The sequence below is a fragment of the Rhincodon typus genome, chromosome 4 (genome assembly GCF_021869965.1).
Source record: "Rhincodon typus isolate 14 chromosome 4, sRhiTyp1.1, whole genome shotgun sequence".
Lineage (NCBI taxonomy): Eukaryota > Metazoa > Chordata > Chondrichthyes > Orectolobiformes > Rhincodontidae > Rhincodon > Rhincodon typus.
Window position 1 is genome coordinate 24,696,765 of NC_063335.1, and position 21,641 is coordinate 24,718,405.

The 21,641-nt window shown below is 39.9% G+C and overlaps 1 protein-coding gene across 1 annotated transcript in view; it reads left to right on the forward strand.

Annotated features, from left to right (window-relative positions):
* The window catches only part of stau2 (staufen double-stranded RNA binding protein 2), a 263,804-nt gene that overhangs the window by 183,020 nt on the left and 59,143 nt on the right, over positions 1-21,641 (forward strand). Inside the window, exon 14 of the mRNA XM_048595666.1 lies at positions 595-708. Coding sequence (XP_048451623.1) covers positions 595-708 — 114 coding nt within the window. The remainder of the gene's footprint in view (positions 1-594; positions 709-21,641) is intronic.

Consider the following 21,641-nt stretch of genomic DNA (forward strand, 5'->3'; position numbering starts at 1 on the left):
ATGTTTTACCTGTATTTTTGGGGCTTCAGAAAGGAATCACCTCAAATGAAGTAATGGAATCCTGTAGTGATTAGGTAAACATAGAAACAGAAAATAGGAGCGGGGAGTAGGCCATTTGGCCCTTTGAACCTGCTCCACCATTCAATATGATTATGGCTGATCATCCAACTCAGTACCCTGTTTCCACTTTCACCCCATACTCTTTGATTTTTTTAGCCCTAAGGACTATACGTAACTCCTATAAATCATTCAATGTTTTGGCCTCATCCTGTGGCAGAAGGTAGTTGGGAATTTTCCAAAATTACTGATGACATGCTGAGGGGATTAATTTGTTTCGTACTGATGTTAGGACAGTCGCAATTAGAAACAGTTCAAAAGACTATTTTCTGTTCAATCCTGCTTTTAGCTGGAATAAAAAAATCAAGCCCTGTATGTTTTAACAGAAACAGTATTGAGTTTGAGGTTCTATTTGTGAAATTTGTTTTTACAAATTGATGCTGAAATCAGCAAAACATTGTATTTGAAACATGAAAAACATTGAGCTTGTATGATTAGAAGTTTCATTTTCTGTACAATTTATCTTTATTCTTCTAGGTGCAATACAGTGATATGCAGAACGGCAAAGAATGTATGACATACCTGACACTGTCACCTGTGCAAATAACTTTTCATGGCATTGGAAGCTCCATTGAAGCCAGCCGTGATCAGGTAACCAAAAATGTAACCTATATTAAAATTGATTGTATTAATATATCTTTCATTTCCATTTCCTAATGTGTCCATTTAGACTAAACGGGCAGGTTGGCGATCACAACCTGCAAGGCATCATCGCGTAGAAATGCTCTATGGAATGCTGAAGTGTGGAAACCTTGATATTTTTCATCCTTTTGATTACTTAGCCTGACCAACACAGTATTAGAAAACATGGAGAATCCATTATTAACAAAGACTGCAATTTAATTCTTGAACTCTCAATGCATTGTTCAGTAAAGGATAGGTTTTTTTTGCCATTTGTCCGATTTAACTTTATTTTAATAATTATGACTGAAAGATTAATCTGTTTAGCTGATCAGAGCATACTACTTACGGGAATTTTGTACAAGTCATTACAGAGGAGTTGGTATATGGACAAAAGTGCTCATTTACACCAGAGTTGGAAACATTGCAGAAATTGAAACTGAATTGAAATCTTACTATTCCTGAATTAATTACAGTAAAGTACTATCAAGATAAAATCATTTTCATTTCAGCATTTAGATAAGAGGACTAGATTCATTGTTGATTCTCACTGAAGCATGAAATTAACTCCATAGAAGATAGAGTCCACTGTGCTCATATGTTATTATTCTAAAGCTTCATATTCTGTTGAAGGTTTCTCATTACAGTTAATAGATTTATTATTCTATATTGTAAATGAGTAACAATTTTCATTATGATGATAAATGATTTGTTAAATATACCTGGCTTTTGAAATTAGTGTTGCATGAAGAATGCTTGAAATAAATTGGTGCCAGAAAGATTGGAAAATTGCCCCGTCCCCTCAAACCCCGTTCCAATAAAACAAAATAGCTATTCACCTCCAGTCATGAGAGTGGACAATATAGATTTGTAATTGGCTTTTGATATCAGTCATCTCTGCACCAGAGATCTAATACTTTCAGAGAAGAGAGACAAGGGCAATTACTCAAACATAATTAATGGTTTGTCCCTTGCCCTCCCGTCTCCCTCCGCCCAGCCTTCCAATTGCATGGTTAAAGACTAGAAAAGCTAATCATTAAATGTATAAGAAATAGGTTTGACAATTAGTTGCCTAAGATGAAATTAGTGATTACAGGGGCTGAAAATTCCTTTGGTTATTGGTCCAAATGTGTTCTTTTGAGGTGGTTTAAGTTTGTTAAAATACCAGTCAGGATTAGTTAAAAATTAGAACAAAATTGTTTCGCTTTGGTAATCTTTTCCATTGTACTGTATCAAAACTTGTTAAATATAATAAAAAGGTTCTCAGGGAATGTAAACATTCTGAGATTGTGAATTACTGGGAAGAATGGGAGAAAAACAAGAACTACGTGACTGAATGACTAGATGGTAATGTTTTCAATGGTCTAGTACTTCACTCTAAGTATTGACAGTACATGGTACAGTCGTGATACAACTTGCTTTATGTGTTATTTGAAATATAGGTGTAGCTTCTAATGCTTGTAAATCACTCAGCAGTGACAAAATATCTTTTCATAGAATAGTTCTGTTAATTTGACTGGATCTGGTATAGTCATAGACTCACGGAATACCTACAGAGCAGAAAGAGGGCATTCAGCCATCAAGTCTGCACTAACACTCTGGGGAGCACCCCACCCAGACCCCAACCCTATTCCTGTAAGTCAGCATTTACCTTGGCTAATCCACCTAGCCTGCGCATCTAGGCACTGTAGACAATTTAGCATGGCCAATCCACCTAACCTCCGCATCTTTGGACTGTGGGAGGAAACTGGAGCACCAGAGGAAACCCATGCAGACACAGGGAGAACATGCAAACTCCACACAGACAGTCACCCAAGGCTGGAATTGAACCCGGGTCCCTGATGCTGTAAGGCAACAGTGCTAACCACTGAGCCACCATGTTATCTAGTCATTAGCTAAATTGGAAGTTGGAAGAAATGTTAATGAATGATTTGTCATCAGAATAGTTTCTGTAATTCTATGAATTGGATACAATTAAATTAGTCATATTTATTTTATATACACTATATTATGTTCTTCTATTTAGCTGATGTATTTCACTTCTGCAGAGATTTAAAAGCAACTTTTGAGAAAGTATCACTGATGCACTTAAATACAGTCCAGTGCAGTTTTCCCAGCTTTTTCCTGTGCTAAGAAAAACTCTCAATTTTTCTACTCCTCTTGATGGTGCATTGTTTGTTTTAACATCCTTCTTAAGTGATGGCATCCAGTCTAAATAACAATGGTTTCATCTTTGTTCTAGAGCTTCATGAGAAAATTAACCACTTTTTTTTGTTGAAATTTGGCCTCTTCAATTTTTAGATCTGATTTCCCTAAGCCACACATTAACAGTGGTTGAGATGACAGAAGGACAAATTCCTCACAATCTTCTATGGTGCTATACTCAGTAAGAGAGTAGTAAGGGAACCATTTTTATCATATTTGCTGTGTGAAGTTGTGGGTCCCATACACCATTGCATCATTAAACCACTGTGTCACATTTGTTCTTGCCTCGTTCCATTTATGACCAGTTCTTATTTGTCTCCCTCACTCTCCACCAAACTCCAACCCCTAAAACAATCAGGGCGCATTCCACATGCTGAAGATTGGGATCTTCAATTTAGAATCAAAGCTGCACAATACAGTATATTTTACTGTACCTGTCAATGGCATTTAAATGTTTTCTTTAATCATTGTGTGGAAAACAAACAAAAATATTGGGTTCTTGAAAGTGTAAAATAATAAAGATATGTGTAGTGAAAGAAAGATTAAGTTTGTTGCATGGTCTATTGACACCTGTTTATTATCTGGACAATCACTGACAGTTCTGATTCATGACTGAGTGATTGCTGGACTGGTCTTCAAATGAACCCTGTGGAGAGCTCTTCTACCACCTACTGAATGCAGATTGTTTGAAGTTTCTTTTAAACATTTCTGAGACATTAGTGCAGCAGGACACCTCCAAAGGGGTTCTTAATGTCACTAAGTCTGCAGCTGTTGAAACCTTTACACTCTGGAACAAGCTTTCCTTTTCCTTAACATCTGCATTTCAGTTAAAATTACTGGTAGTAACTTACTTCAGTCACGTAAAATAATTACAAAATAAATCTGTTATGAGAAAGAAAGCTTTTTTTGTTGTGCGTAACTCAGTAGTATATCTTAATATATCTTCCATAGTTCACATTTCCAGAAGGAATATTATTATACTAATAAAGGGTACAATTTCAGAGAAATTGTGATGACTCATCACTATCAGAAGGACTTGATGTACTCTTAGTATTAGGAACACAGTTGTTAGTTTCAATGTTGTGTATAGCCTGCATTTCAGAATTCTGAGTGCAGAAGTAGAAATTTAGGAAATATTATTTAAAGCAGAGTAACTGACTTTTAGAGATTATGCTTCCAACCAGGGAGGGGTAATGCTGGCAAATCTATAAGACTGGGGGATGGGGAGTGCTGGTAAACGTGGCAAGTCTGTGAGAGTGCTGGGAGTGGGCTGCCGAGAGTGCTAAGTGCAAAGATTGATGATCCAGAAAATGGAGCAAACAGCATTCCAGATGCAGCCAACCTAGAATGCAAGACAGTGGCTCAGCTATGAGATAGTCCCAGGAGATTAGGGACAGTTGGTCACCCTGATTTAAAAGGTATTCAGTAATCAATGGTAATTATTGCAATCTGTCATCAGAGTGTGCTCAACAGTGTAAAGCATCAGTGCTGATATGTTATATATTTTGATTGTCAAGGGGATCAAGGGTTACAGGGAGAAAGCAGTAGAATGGGGTTGAGAAATTTATCAGCCATGATTGAATGGCGGAGCAGCTTCACTGGGCTGAATGGCCTAACTTCTGCTTCCATGTCTTATGGTCTTATTAAATTGCACCCTCATGGAGCTCCTGACATAGAGACACAGCTAGAAAATGCCTGACAAGTTTAACCTTCCAATGGTAAGGACCCTCCCCAAATATTTCTAACCCAAAGTTTAGGATGGAGATTAGGACTGGGGATTTGCCTGCATACATACGCTATGTATGTGTGGTTAGCCAATGTTAGCTCAACTGAGCAACACAACTTTTGACAACCACACAACGACCTTTCCACCCTGAGCTGATCCAACTAGCCCCCTCACACCACCAGACACCAACCCCAGCCTGACCTGAGTGCTTCCATCTGGAGGACCCCTCATCTACCTTTCCAACCAGACCCAATAACCTGATAAGCCTCCCGACAATTCACTGTCCAACAGCTACCTCACTACTGACCCAATTACCCACCTCACCCACCTATCCACCTATCATTTGCTCACCCACTCACCCATTCATTGACCCACAATCATTCGTTAAAAGACTTGAGACATCTAATAGCCTACCTGAATGCTTCAGCTACTGTTGTAAAAGGGGGTGTTCCTACCTTTCCCTGATTTGCCTTTACTCACCGGACTTAGCCGGCGTGCTGCCCACATTTGCTTCAGCCAGCATTGGAAGACACAAATGGAAATGTGTAGTATTATGGGTAAGAGAAAATCCAAACAGCAGTGCTGCTCCTGACGAAAAGGTGTGGATCTCTGTCATTAATGAAAAGCATTAAGATCCTCTATGCTCTGCTTGCCTATACTTAGAGTAAATTAGACTTATATCCAGCAATTTTGTACCTATACTTCTAATCTCATTGGTTAGTCTCTTTAATTCCCAACTGTCGCACCTTAATTGCTGAATAGTCATACAGTGGCCATACCACAGTGTGTCATAAGCAAGCTACACAAATTGAAAATTTGGTGTTTTAAAATGCATGTATTATACCTTCAGAAGGTTGGCACACTATTTTTTGGTGTACCTGGTGCTGTTTTTGATTTAACCAAGGTTGGTTTTCTGATTTTATGATACTGGTAGAATGAGGGGCTTCGTCTCTCTAAGTACTGCAAAGTACTCCCAACAATATCGCATGAACAGATGCATCTGCAACAGATAAAATAGAGAGGGTGAGATCCAGTAGATCTTTCTTACTTGGTTCCCTCACAAGCTGCCACTGGCTCAGTCTGGAACGTATGTTGTTCAGGACTCAACCAGCTCAGTCAGCAGAGTGGTCTGAAGCCACACTTGGTGATGAGGATTTGATTTTCTCACCCAGAGTTTTCTCCAAGTCATGTCTAACATAGAGGAGGACTGATTTATCAGCTGAGGGAGGATGGTAGATGGTAATCACCAAGAGGTTTCTTTGCCCATGTTTGACTTGAAGCCTGTGGACCCTGTGTGACCCCTCAGCAGTCAATGTGCAGGAGCATTACCTCTTTCAGAATGTTTTTTTCATTTTGACAGAGCCGTACATCTTCCAGTCAGATGTAAATTTTCTGCCATGATAGTGTCTACTGTCAATGTTGAGAATTCCCAGGGCCCCTTCCACCTGACTATATACCACTGTGTTGCCACATCTGGTGGGTATGTGCTGCTGATTCCCAGGAATGGTGATGAAGGAATTTGGGGCGTTAAGCATTCTGAGGAAGGGTCACCGGACCTGAAACGTTAACTCTATTTTTTTTCTTCATAGATGCTGCCAGACCTGCTGGGCTTTTCCAGCAACTTCTGTTTTTATTCCTGATTTACAGCATCTGCAGTTCTCTCAATTTTTAATATTCTGGGGACATGAGTTTGAATCCCACCATGGCATGTAATGAAATTTGAATTCAATAAAAATCTGGAATAAAATGTTGGCCTAGTTGCAAAAACCCACCTGGTTCAGTAATGTCCTTTAGGTAAATAAATCTGCTGTCCTCACTCTCCTGGTCGACAAAGTGACTCCAGGGCAAAATGGTTGACTGTTAACTGCCCTCTGACAATTAAACATTGCAATAAATGTTGGCAAATGAAAGAATAAAAAATAATCTTGATGGTGAGGGAAAATGAACTTATTGACTCAACCTCTGCATGGTGCGAAACACATGAAAAGATAATGTGATCTGATAGTGGTGAACAAAAACCTCTCCTGTGCTGAGGCTGTGTCTGACGGTGATTTACCATGCTCCATGCTTAATGAGCGCAATGCCGTTCTCTAATCACCACCTCTACCATGAATGTCCATTTTGCTATGCGTGGTTTCATGATTATCTATGATCCTAGTGAAATCTATTGCCTTTGTATTTTCTTGCTTCTGCTGCAAACATTGCAGTAAGAGGACCCTCCCACTCATTTGAAGCCCTCTTTTGGGCATTATCAGCTACTTTCTTCTGTAATGTGGAAAGAGAACATGGTAAACCATGGGGCATGCTTCTTTAATCCTTGCATGTACAGTGACAAGTCCTCAGCAGCACTCTGGCTCTGAGCCTCATTGAGCTTTCAAGAAGTGCCCTAGGCAAATTCTCATTGCGTGTTTGAAATGTTCTGAGATTCCTTAGCTGGAGTGACTACTGGAGGATGAATAAACAAAGCCTATCTTCGACATTAGACCACAAGAACATAAGAAATAGGAACAGAAATAAGCCGTTCGGGCCCTTGAGTCTGGTCCTTCAATCAAAACTGATCCGATATTCCTCACGTCTATGTCCTTGCCTTTTCCCTGTGACCCTTGATTCTCCTACTGATCAAGGGTCTACAAGGACTCCATCCCCACAGCTCTCTGTAACAAGGAGTTCCAAAGACTCTCAACCCTCTGAGAGAAGAAATTCCTCCTCATTTCAGTTTGAAGTTGGCACCCCTTTATTCCGGGACTATGCCTCTGCTTCTGGACTCTCCCATGAGAGGAAACATCCTCTCAGCATTTACCCTGTCAAGCCCCTTATGAATGCTCTATGTTTCAATCAGATCACCTGTCATTGTTCTAACTCCAGCGAGTGGAGTCCCAATCTGTTCAGCCTTTGCTCCTAAGACAGTCCTTCCATACTGGAGATCATCACAGTGAACCTGGGTAGTGTGAGTAGCACTCACTTTGCCAGAGCATGTCAGATTATTATTGAATCTCTTCTGATACTGAATCCAACATCTGCATGTTGCACTTCCTCCCTGTATGTGTCAGTAATGTTCATCCATTCCTGACTGCTCTGGATGAGATGTCTCCATCAGCCACCCACCAGAAAAAGCACTTCCCCATTCTCCATCACTGCTTCCCAGTCTGTATCAGGAAATCAAGGGCTGTCATATCCTGGGTTTCAAGATTCTGACTCTCTCGATCGCATTTAAATTTGAGTCTTCTCAGCTTTTCCAGTGTTTGTTCAAAGTATAAATAGGTACAGTATGAACTGTAACACATTGTTTGTCATTAAATGGATGAATGCCTGAGATTTAATAGCAGTTGATGAAATAGTGCATTTAGTTTACATAAATGCGTTGACTGTATGCGACTAGAGCTTCAGTAACAGCAGCAAATGGCATTCCATTCCATTCCCTGTTCCCACAGTGAAAATGCAACACTTCATATCTGAAGAGGCTCATATTTTCAAAAGGGAACAAAGAAGAGACAGTAAAAAATAAAAGGCAGGTCTGTCAATATAGGAAGAAGATAAGCAACATTGGATGTTGCAGATAGAAAGCCTTTCCAACATTGGCTATATTCCAAAAAGAAAATTCTAAAAAAAATTCATCTGGAGTCATCCAGTGATGATTAGAATTGTAAGCCTTCGGATAGTTTATTTTTCCTTTCCCTAGCTTGCAGTGTTGAGGCCCATTATGTGACAATGCTATGGCTTTAAGAGGTGTATTTTGTTCTGTTTTTTTAATGGAGAAAGGTTGAGACAATCTGCTGCAAAACTAGTATACTTGCACTGTGGACATTTCCCTGCTGTTCCTCCTGCTCTGCCCTGCTGAAGACCTTTAAGACACAGGAACAGAAGTAAGCCATTCAGCCCACAATCTCTCTGTCACGCATCTATCAAGTCCCCTAAAATTCTTAAACAAAAACAGAAATTACTGGAGAAACTCAGCAGGTCTGACAGCATCTGTGAGAGAAGGCAGAGTTAATGTTTTGAGTCCAGTGATCCATCTCTATAACGCTAAGAATCTAATGTGTTTCAATAAGGCTGTCCTTTTTCGACTCAAACTCTCCGCATAAGATAATCATTCTGTATCTGGTATCAGCTGAGTGAGCCTTATATGAACTTCTTTTTTAAATTCACTTGTAGGACATGAGCGTCACTGACTGGGCCAGCATTTATTGCCTGTCCCTGGATTCCCTTGAGAAGTCAGTGGTAAGCTGTCATCTTGAACTGCTGCAGGCCGTGTGCTGTAAGTTGACATATGATGCCCTTAGGGAGGGAATTCCAGGATGTTGACTCATTGACAGTAAAGGCACAATGAAAGATTTCCAAGTCAGGATAGTGAGTGGCTTGGAGGGGAAATTGCAGCTGGTGGTGTTCTCATGTATCTTTTGCCATTGTCCTTCTCGTCGGAAGTCGTCGCAGATTTGGAAGGTGCTGTCTAAGGACCTTTGGTAAACTTCTGTGGTGAATCTTATAGATAGTACACACTGCTGCAACTGAGCGTTGATGATGGAATGAGTGGATGCTTGTGGATGTGATGCCTAACAAATGGCTGACTTGTCCTGGATTGTGTTAAGCTTCTTGAGTATTATTGCAAATGCACCCATTCAGGCCAATGGGAAATATTCCATCACATTCCTGACTTGTGCCTTGTAGATGGTAGATAGGCTATGGGGAGTCAGATGAGTTACTCACTGCAATATTCCTAGCATTTGACCTGTTCTTGTAGCCACTGTGTTCATCTAGTGAGCCTTTTGAGTTTCTGGTCAATGGTAACTCCCAGGATGTGATAGTCAGGGATTCAGTGATGGTATGAATGTCGAAAGGTGGTGATTAGATTATCTCTTATTGAAGTATCTGACTACTTGATTGTTGCCTTATTTTGTGTCATCCGTAAGCTTGACTATAGTACATTCATTTGTCTCCGTGGTATTCTACTAGCTTCAGGTTGCCAACCTGAAAATTACATCCCCCCCAACTTATAACAACTCTCTGCCTCCTATTAGTTAGCCAATCATTTATCCATGCTAATATGCTACAGTACTTGCAACGACATAGGCTGTTATCATGTTAAGTAGCCTAATGTGTGGTAACTTATCAAATGCCTTCAGAAAATCCAAATACATTACATCCACTGCTTCCCCTTTATCCTGATTGTTACCTCCTCAAAGGATTCTGGTAAATTTGTCAGGGATGATTTCCCCTTCATGAAGCCATACTGACTCTGGTTGCTCATGTGTATCTCCACCAATTGTTTTGCTTTGCTTTATAAATTGAGTCTCCTGTCAGTGTTCAATCAGATCTGACAAAAGGCTTCTGTCTGAATTGTCCAATTCTTTTCTTTTTCAATTGTCAACACGTTCACTGTGCATTTCTAATATTATTTACTGACATTGGATAAAGGTACTATTCGATAAGAGTATTTAAAGGAATCTGGAATTAAGATTCTAATGATAACCACGAAACCTGAGTTGGAAGGTGCAGAATTTGAACTCCACCACAGACCCTGTTAGCAAATAGAGCCTGGAGGTCTGGCTCTGAATTATAGGCTGACATCAGCAGGATAGCCTCACCTCTCACCTGATGGATGTGAGAACCCCACCATCCTGCAACCCATTGTATGTGTTTGAGAGCCCTCTTGTAACCATTCTAATGCTGTTTGGTATAAAGAAGGTTATTGACCTGGAAGGAGTCCCTTTACTTTGCAAGCTGTCAGACGCATAATTAGCCTGTTTTCCAAGGGAACTTTGGAGATACAAAAAGAGCAATTTAAAAAGCTCCATATAATATTAAAAATGTCAATTTTTGTGAAAATGTTATTGTTAAAAAAATTATGGAAAGAAAAATTTACACACTTTTGTGATCACTGATGTAGACCTCTTGCAGTGCATACTTAACAATGTTTGAACAGTGTTAGATTTGCTAATTAATGAGGTATACAATTTCAGAATATTTATTTTTTTAACTTCAGGGTCTATTGTCATATTGATATGTGAAAGCTGGTGGAAAAACTAGCATTCTAATTGTTGGAAACACCGAGTCAGTGGGTAGGGTGAGCACAGCCTGTAATTAAGTTTGACTGTAACCTTAAAACAAAATCTTGATTGTAATGTTGTTCTAACCTGTGACTTGCTAACACCCAGGAAACAGCAGGGATACCAACTGGCAATTTGCAGAGGGCTGAGGTGGTCTTTTTCAGCTGGATTGTAGAAAAAGTATTGTAGCAGTGCTTTAAATTTCACTTGACAAACACAAGAGAGAAATTAGCAGGGATGAAGACAAAGAGAGAGATGACGCATTGGCAGCTAAAGAACAAAGATCAATAGATTGATAGTTCTTATTTTAAAAGAACTGAAGTTGGAAGAGATTAATGTGTTTAGGTAGACATTGGATAAAAAGGTAAAATTACCTTTGCTTGATCAGTCCATTATAAGAGCTCTTACATCTGGTACTGCTCTGCCCTATCGCCACTAATGCAATAGCTTTCTGTTTTCAATATTTTTTGTATCTTGCCAGTGGCCTGTTACTAATTAATGACCCTACCACAGATTTCTTTGCATTAGAACCTTATTTAATACTAGGTTGGCAAATGGAGCCAGAACAAATTGTTCTTTTCCAGTATTTCTTACTTTTAAATCAAACGTATAATAAATGGATTATATTACCTAATATGGATCAGTTTAAACTATGCTCTGTAGTTAAACATTCCTTACAGGATGATATTGTGTAAATCAGGAGTCGGATTTCAGTGGGAGGCACAGGGTTGCACTGCACCCATTTGTCAACTTGATGGCACCTCCATAAGGTTGCATCAGGTTTTCTTTGAAGAGGAGAGGAAATGTTATGCAAGCCATTCACTGTCATTTACATCTACACCCACTCCCTTCGTCCAGACCCTCAGATAATCCAAGGTACAATCCATACAATCAGCCATGAAAAAAAATGTGATAACTGTTTGAAGCAAACATTCCTAATTTAAAATTGTTGAAAACACTAAAAATGAGGAGGATTAACACAAATCAGCCTAGGGTTTCTTATGAATTATTACAGTTCACAGATCTCTTAAAAATAATTGTATTTTTTCTTAGCAGAAGTGTCTACACAAAGAAAAGAGCTTGCTTTTCAGGTGACAATTTAATCAGAACTTTCAGCTATTTGTTAAGAGGAGCAATCACTTTGATAATTAGTTGTCATTTTAGTTGGTAAAACAGTATGATATAATATAGCAGATTTAAATGAACAATTTTATTATAGCAATGATTTTAGATAATTGGCACCCTGCAAGTAATTACATTGCTGCTCTGTAAGAAAAGTTAATGTAAAAATATGAATAGTTCAAAGCTTGGTTGCCTTGGAATGTAAGAACACTTAGAAATCTGTCTGCTGACAGCTCAATTTTCATCAAATCTTATTTATGCAGTTGATTGTTTTATATTATAAAGCTGCTAAATATAAATCATGCAAAAGTTACAAAGTTAAATTACAAAGCAAAATAATTTTATATTGTTAATTTGTCAGTTTTTTAAAAGTTGAATGATAATTTAGAATTTTCCCTCTTTAAGCTGTTAGTATTCATTCTGCAAATTTCTGGGCATAGTTTCTCTAGCATTCTTAAATTAACAAAATCTCAGTAATTAAATTGTGATATTTTGTGTGTACCATATGGAAAGGTAAAATTGAGCTTTGTTGTTAACTTGGGGAGTAAGAACACAGCTTTAACTCAAAGAAAAACAAATTGCTGCTGTAACTCAGCAGGTTTGGCTATATCTTTGAGAAGAAAAAAATCTCATGGGAGTTCAGGGAGCTCTGATGAAGAGTCACTAGACTTGAAATGTTAACCCTGCTTTTTGTCCTCAGATGCTGCCAGACGTGCTGAGGTTCGTTAGCAATTTTTCTTATTGTTTCAGATCTCCAGCATCCACATTCTTAGTTGTATTACAGCTTTAACTCAGCAGCATCACCTATTCCAGTACTTAGTTAAGAACAATGGTTCAAAAAAATATGCTTTTGCTGACCATTGATTGGTGTGCCATTTCACGACCTTCCACTCATAGCTCCTGAGTTCTTACTCAATGGCTTTCAAATTTGATGAGTTTATTAGTCCACAGCAGGGATTCTTGTTTTGCCACTGTTAGAAGGAAGAAAATTGACATTGTCTATTGTGCGCAGCTGCAGGAATCCATTTAATGGTACTAATGGCAGTTTTTTAAAAGAAAAGTAAGGACCCCTTTTCCTAACTGTTGTTACAATACCACTATATTATGTTAAATTGCTGGAGGTTTTTTTTCCAAGTGTAATGCAGAGGTTTGATGAGGAGATGGCCATTGATATGGTATACATGGACTTCTAAAAGGCATTGAATCGCGTGTCAGAGCAGACTTGTGAAGAAAGTCATGGTGTCATGGAACAAAAGGGACAATGGCAAGATAGAAACAAAATAGTCTGAGAAACAGGATTCAGAAGGCAGTGGTTTCTAGTTATTATCGGGCTGGAAGAAGGTCTGTAGTGGAGTTCCATACGCGTCAGTGGTGGGACTCTTACTGTGTAAATGATCTAGATTTTGGAATGCAGAGGATAATTTCAAAGTTTGTAGACAACACAAAACTTAGAAGAATTGAATACTGTGAGGAGGATGGCGTAGAACTTCAAAAGGGCATTGACACATTATTGTAGTGGGCGGATAGGTTGCGGATGAAGTTCAATGTGCAACAAGCACAGAGAAGCTGAAGAGTTAAGCAGGTCTGGCAGCATCTGTGGAGAGAGAAACAGTTAACATTTTGAGTCTGGTATGACTCTTCTTCAGGAGAGGCTGGATTTCACCAGTATTCTGTTTGTTACAGATTTACAGCCTTCACAGTATTTCATTTTTATTTGAAGTTCAATGTGGAGAAGTGTGCGATGTTGCATTTTGGTTCTAAGAACATGGAGAAACAGTTGTAACTATTCTAACACGTCTGCTGGAGTACAGATGCATATATTTACATAAATGATTAAAAGCAGCAGAAAAGCTGAAGACAGCTGTCAATAAAATACAAGTTGAAATAACTTCACAGAGACTGGTAACCAGTCATCAAGTATTTTATATATCAAATATGTATATTTACATGTGCATCGTACTTGACACCGGTCTGGCTTCCTGTTGAGCGCTCAAAGTGAGCAGAACCTCTGACACTCCTGTTTCTATCTGTCAGACAGGGCTCCCTGATTGGGGCTGTTAATCTGGTCCAGTCAGGGAGCTCATATTCTATGAGGTTCATCCAGCTGACCTCATTATAATCACTACATCCTTCCCTTCGAGTCTGGGAACATAGGCCTGTTCTTTCTCTTATAGCCTTTCCTGGGGTGTATTTGCACTGGGTCTGGTCCCTCCAACTCAACATTCGATATGGACAGTGAGTACTGGACTGTAGCCCACCTCTTGCGCCTGGAGCGTCTTGGAAGAAATTCAACCTCCTCATCAGGAAGTAAAGGCATCAAAGCTGTGACACCTGCCGTATCCGTCTCAGACTCTGAGGTTACTTTGATGCTAGGCGGAAGATGAGAACCCATGGGCTCTGACAGCCTTACCGGCTGTTCTGAGGGGCTGGGTACGTTCAACTGCTGCACCATTTGAGAGTTTACAGCCTTCATGTGGTCCACGTGCTCGTTCAGGACCGCCTCACCTACTCAAACTTTGTATGTCACAGGACCTGACCTCACGTCAACCACACCTCTTACCCATCCAGGGCCATTTCTGTAGTTTCAGTACAAAACTTCCTCCCCTGAGGTAAACTATCTCTTTTGCTTAGAAGAGTCTTGTGTCTGGCGTTGGTGTTCCTGATGCTGTTTCACATCCCATTCCTCCCAGAGGTCTGGGAGGATCAGATTTAACCTGGTGCTCCATCTTCTCCCTATTAGCAACTGCACTGGAACTATCCCTATAGTTGCATGAGGGGTGGTCTGATAATCAAATGGGAACTGGGACAGTTTGGCTTTGAGTGAAGCTGTAGGCTGTTTCTTTAAGCCTGACTTCAAAGTTTGGACTGCTGTTTCTGCCAGACCATTGGATGATGCATAGTATGGAGCTATCTTTATATGCTGAATGCCCTTCGACTTTATAAAATACTCAAATCCCCTGTTGGTAAATGATGGCCTGTTGTCTATGACCAACACTTTCATGAGCCTGTGTATTGCAAAAGATACTTGCAGCTTTTCTATTGTTGTCACCATGTTTGATGAATGAACTCTATGCACATCCAACCACTTTGAACCACAATGACTAAGAACGTTGAGCCCATGACAGACAGTCAGTGTGTAACTGAGTTCAGGGTTTACCCGGCCATTCCCACAAATGTGGAGGAGCTGCTGATTGTAATTTTTGTCCTTGCTGGCACTCTGGGCACTGCCCACCAATGCAGTTATGTCTGCATCCAATCCTGGCCATCAGACAAAACTTCTCGCCAACATCTTCATTTTAGAAACACCCTGATGGACTTTGTCTCGAGCCGCCAGATACTAGCTAGTCACTATTGCCCTCCTTAATGATAGGCCATCCTGTACAGTGATCTGGTCTTGCCAGGTCCAGAAAGTTATCGGTTCTGGTTGTGATGGCCTTTTGTTTCCCCCATCACCATCAGCTGTTTTAGTTTTGCCAGGAATGGATTTGTTTGCGTCCACAGCCTGATATTGTCAACAGTGACCAGAAGGAGGTCCTGAATGTTTAAAACCAGAATGGGTTCTTCCAGTGTTGGCACCACCGGTGGTGTATCTGCCAGCAGGAGGTGGCTCAAGGCATCCGCATTTGCTATTTGGCTTCCCAGATGATGTTCCAACTGGTAATTGTACACACTTAGAATGAGAGCCCACCACTGAATTCGACCAGAAACACTGTGTGCCACAGCCTTGTCCTCTTTGAATGGCCCTGGCAGGGGTCTGTTACTATTACAAATTTATGTCTGTAAAGATATTGGTGGAACTTTCTCACACCAAAGATGACTGCCAAACCTACCTTCTCTATCTGAATGTATTTGCACTCTACTTCAGCCAAAGTCTGGGAAGCAAATGTTATTGGACATTGCTGTCCATTGGGGTCATCTGTGAGCCAATAGTACCCTGATATGGGGAGGCATCACATGTCAGCACCAGATCTCACTCAGAATGGTGGTGTGCCAACATCTTCGATGATGATAGCTGCTTCTTCATTTCCCTAAAGCCTATGTCTTGGCTATGAAACCATTTCCAAGGCTGACTCTTTTTCATTAGCAAATGTAAGGGCACCAGGATAGAGGCCACATTACATGTGAACTTTGCATAATAATTTCCCAATCCAAGGAAAGCCCCAAGCTCCAGTACTGACGTGAGAGCTGGGGCACACTTGATCAACCTCATTTTATCTGCCAATAGGTGTAACCCAGTCTTGTCGACTCTGTAGCCCAATTAGGTCATTTGGGGTGCGTAGAATATGCATTTTTCCCTTCTAAATTGTACGCCTGCCTTGGAGAAATATCTAAAGACTGTGCCCAAGTTCTCTAAGTCTTCTATTGGTCTTCTCTGTTATTAGCATGCCATCTAGCTAAATGGCGACCTGGGATAGAGCTTGTAAAATGTTCTCCATTGTCCACTGAAAAATGGCACAGGCTGATGATACCCCAAATGGCAGTCTCATATCTTGGTACAAACCCTTACGGATATTAATTGTAGCATACCTCTGGGACTCCTCATCTAATCGCAATTGCAGGTACGCACAGCTCATGCCCAGCTTCATGAAGGATGGCCCCCCTACCAGCTTTGCGTATAAGTCCTCTTTGCGAGGGATTGGGTATATATCCAGCTGAGAGATGCAGTTTACCGTTTGTCTAAAATCCCACAAAGGCAAACCGACCCTTCGGGCTTCACAATCAGCATGACCGGTTCTGCCCATTCCATAAACTGTCCTGATTTGATGATTCCTTTGCTTTCCAGCCTTCTGACTTCTGCCTCTATGTTTGCATGTAAAGCAAATGGTACTGGGTGGGCCTTGCAGAATCATGGAATCACTTCCTGGTCAATATGCTAGGTGGCCTTGGCTCCTTTGTTAGTCCCTAAACTTTTCCGAAAAATGTCTGGGCATTTAGTTAGGACTTTACTCAGGCAGCCATTTTCTAATTGAAAAATGTTGAGCCAATTTAGTGAATCTTTCTCAACCAATTTTGCCCCATCAGGCTTGGGTCCGAGCCTTTCATTACAGTCAGTGCTAACTGAACCAGCTGCTTCTCATATGAGCCTGGCACGAAAATTGTACCCTTAAACTGTAAAGGTTCCCCAGTATTGGTACACAGTCTGGCTAAGATCTCACGCACACTTAAGGGATGGAGTCCAGAGTTTATTTTGTTAAAGACTGTTTCTTCAGTCATTGATACAGCCGAGCCAGTTTCAACCTTCATTAGAACTGAATGACCATTTAACCAGATGTTTATTTTGATTGGTCTGATTTGGATGTTGCTAAATAATTTAACTGTTCCAAGCCATGTGTAGGTGGGCTTTCCAGGGTGTGCACTCTCCTGGATACCGGCCTATGAGTTTTCTAACTCATTTCAGGCCTAGTGGGAATCTCCTTCTGTTGCGAGTTCGTATACTGGCAGCAACTACAATGGATTGCTGGCCTGGATCCTGAAGAAAATGTTTACCATTTGGTCGACTCTTGACGTTGTTTTGAAGTTTTGCTGTGGGTTGACCCGGAGCCCCTCTGTTCAAGATATGTCCTGACTGAGGCAATACAATTGCCTTCACTCAAGTGATGTTCCCCCAAGCTCAGTCAGCCTGGCGAGGGTGCCCACTTCCATTGAAATACCCTGCAACTCATGTGCTCCACTTGCTACATTTTCTAACAACATAGCCAGTTGTAGTGCCTTTTGAAGTCCATTTGAGCTTCAGCTGGTTGGCGCTTTTGCTTGGTCACATCATTATTCCCACATACCAAATAGTCTCTCAGCATCTCATTAAGCATTAAACCAAAGACACATGCCTCTGCCAGTCGTCTTAATCTTATCAAAAATCCCCATATGGATTCCCCTGGTTCTCAAACTGCTGAGTAAAACCAATAGTGTCTCAGAATTAAGGAAGCTTGGAGTTGTAATATCCCTTAACTAAATCCATCAGCTCTTGAACAGTTTTAGTATCTGGTGCCATAGGGAAAGTTAGGCTCCTAAAAACCAAAAAAGCTGTGTCACAAGCTGTCAGGAGAATTGATCATTGCTTTTCATGTGTCCCAGTGTCATTTGCCCAGAAAAAATAAAGCATTCTTTCCACATGATGGGCCCAGTCTTTAGCAGGATTGAGCGAGTCAAACTTCCAAATAACGGCAAAATGCCAGAAGTGCTTATGCCAACTTAAAGACGACTGTTACGAGCAAATTTCTTCAGGAGCATATTTTTTCTTCTCTCTTTGTCACTGAAATAACTCCATAGAGGCTGATATTCCATCACAAGTCGCCCTTTATTTACATATGCATAGTATTTCACATTGCTCTGGCTTCCTCAGAGCCAGCTCTCAGAGTGAACAGAACCTCTGACACTCCTGTTTATGTCTGCCAGCCAGGGCTCCCTGATTGGCCCAGGTTAACAACCAGTCTATGAGGTCCTCCTGGCTGACCTCATTACAATTAAGTCTTCAAAGCTTCATATATAGTGGCATAGAATACAGCAGCAGGGAGATTATGATGAACTTCGGAAAGATCCTGGCTTGACCTCAGCTGGTGTATTGTGTACAGTTCTGGGTACCACATTTTAGGAAGGATTTGAATACACTGGAAGGAGTGCAGAAAAGGTTCACAAGAATAGTTCCAGGGATGAGACGCTTCGGCTATGAGGAAAGATCGAAGACGTTTGGACTGCTTCACTTAGAGAGAAGAAAGCTACAAGGAAATTTAATTAGGTTTTCAAAATAATGAAGGATCTGAACAAACTGGATAAGGAGAAACTATTTCCTCTTGTAAATGAGTCAAGAACCATAGGGCACAGTTTGATGTCTTGCAAAATAAGAAATACAAATTCAGTACTATCCCTTCACAGTCAGTAATTAGAGTACAGAATGCACTGCATGGATGTGTGGTGGAGGTAAGTTCATTTGAGGCATTTGATGATTATTTAGTGGTACACGGTTATGGTAAAAAGGCAGCAGGTCAGCATTAAGGTAAAATGCTCAGAGAGTCAACGCAGACATAATGGTCCAAATGGCCTGTTTTTGCATCATGGCAATTCTGTGATATGTTGGCATTGTTCCAGCTACAAAAGATGATGGACACTCAGCAACCAATCACTTTTAAATGGAGTGTCTTTGGATGGTGTATCTTTGCTGGGGCTGAAGAGGTCAATGCTTGATTGGAGGGTAAGAAGGATAAAGTAATATTGGGAGACGGAAGGGTGGAGAGTGACATTAGTTTAAATACAAAAAACTGCTTTCATATGACTTGTAATGATACGATGTATTGTGTTAGTGCCAATCTATTAATACAGTACAGTGCAATGAAAACACTCAAGGAGCCAGAACACCACATTCACTTCCTCCACCATCGACACTCAGTAGCACTCTGTACCAACTGTAAGTTGCACTGTAGAAATTTACCGAAGTTCCTTAGACTGCACCTTCTAAACCAACAACCTTCATCTAGAAGGACAAGGACAGCAGATCCATTCAAACACCACCGTCTGCAAATTACCTTTCAAGCCACCCTATAGGCTGGCTTGAAAATATATCACCGTTCCTTCATTGTAGCTGGTACAAAATCTTGGAACCTTTCTCCCTAACAGCTTCATGGGTCTGTTCACAGTACCTGGACTGAAGAAGACACCTTCTCAAGGTCAACAAGGAATGGACAATAAGTGCTGTATATAACAAATGTCCATCTCCCATAAATGAATAAAAATAATATACAGGTTCATAGTGACAGTAAGTGGGAAGCTTGTGATTTAAACTTTAAAAACCACTATATTTTGACAATTTAATATGTGTGTCTGAGATCATGAGAAGGCTTCATTGTAGGAAAATCCATCTGTATGATGAGTCAATAGTAAAGATCAAGCTCTGAGCGTGTGCAAAGAAAAAATGTTCTAGAAGCCAAAAAAGAGAGGGATTGTCTCTGCATATGTGTTTATCAAGGATGTCACCAATACGTGGAATATTTAGGAGCAATCTTAGTAATGCAGTGGAAATTTGTGTGTGGTGGAAAGAGTAGAACAAAACATAATTGACAGGAGATCTAGTGTGGTCCTGGAATTAATGACTAATTATAATAGCCTAGGGTTAGTTGTCTATTGGCCTACCTAACAACAGGACAGTAAAGGTATAATAGAAATTTTAAAGTTGCAGAGAAGAGATGTGTTAAGTAGAAATGGAAAGGCATATGGATACGTAAAGCTTTACTTAGTACATTTCAGTGAATGTTTATTTTTGAGCAGTTGTAGTATTGCTGCAGCCATCAACAGTCTTACAGCAAAATTTTATTCCAGCAAACATTGCTGCAAAACCCACCTGATACTCCACTGAAAATGGAGTAGAACTTCAAACCTTAATAGGATGAATTCAGTATGCTTCTAATAATCAACACAAGATTTATCTGTGTCGTAAAAGATAATATTTAAAAAATGCAATCATTGCTATGTCTACTGCTAGCTAAAGTTAACCCTTATTTACAATAGTTGTATATCATTTTATATTCTGAACCAGCAAATAACTATAGTTACTCTCTCTTCAGTAATCAAAATCAACTGCTTCAGGTTTTAATAACAGACCACCTACCTTTTTTCACTGATAAGAACTAATTGTATGTGTGGACTGGCTGCAATGATTCAGTTCAATCTGGATCAGTTTATTTTCACTGGAGAGGAGAGGGTTTTGCTAGACCGATCAAGCATGATTTAAAAGCATTCTTTCCTATGCTGACAGAATTAGTTTGTCCAGGTACTCCTTGCTGTTAGAGCTAAACTGATAAAGTTGCATGGAAAAGTTAGCTGTCTATGTTGCTGCCAAAATGTTTGTTTGAAAAAAAGTTAGAAAGCCAATTGCTTTACTACTAAAGGAAGGATTATAGTCTGTATGTTTATTTTTGAAATTTTGGAAAGTTGGAGTTGGTTCAATGTTTATAAACAAAATCTAGAGTCCTAACCTAAGGATTTATTTGTTTTCCTTCAGATAACACGACAAGATGCATCTAATATTTCACAAATGATCGAGGAAGTCCAGTTAAAGTATTTGATACATAGGCACATTGCTTGAGCTACACACATGCAAGCGATGATTATGTGACCAAAGTATTTAAAAAGTGTTGATGAATCTCTGTTCCTATCTCATTTTGACAGTAACGGTTATTAGACATACTAACTTTCTGACAGTATGATATCTGAGCTTCTCGGTATTCTTCTCATTCCCAGCTCATATTCCTGTATTTGCATTATCTTCATTTTGAAGGTCAGGGTAGTTAGCAATGCTCAACTACCAGAAAACAAGATTAAGTCTGCACTGGGAATTGCCCCCACAACTGTACCCCCTGAATCACCACCAGCACCATGCTAAATAAAAACCGAAAGAACTGTGCATGCTGTAAATCAGGAACAAAAACAAAGTTGCTGGAAAAGCTCAGCAGGTCTGGCAGCATCTGTGAAGGAAAAAACAGAGTTAACAGAACTCTGAGGAAGGGTCACTGGACCTGAAACATTAACTCTGTTTTTTCCCTCACCAGCACCATGCTGTTCTTCTTCCTCATCTTGAAACAAGGAATTTTAAGAATAGTACATAAATCAATACAATTAATTAAATTTTTATCTCTTAGTCATGAATCTACAATAAACTAGTTGCTGGACTAGGCCCATTGAATGCTATATTAATAACCAGTTTTGTCACAATATAATTAATTTACAAAAATAAAACACTAGGTTGCTTTTGGAAAGATTTTGATGAAATCATTTTTTCATATAAATAACCTAATATTTTTCAATTTTCCTGTGTTGCA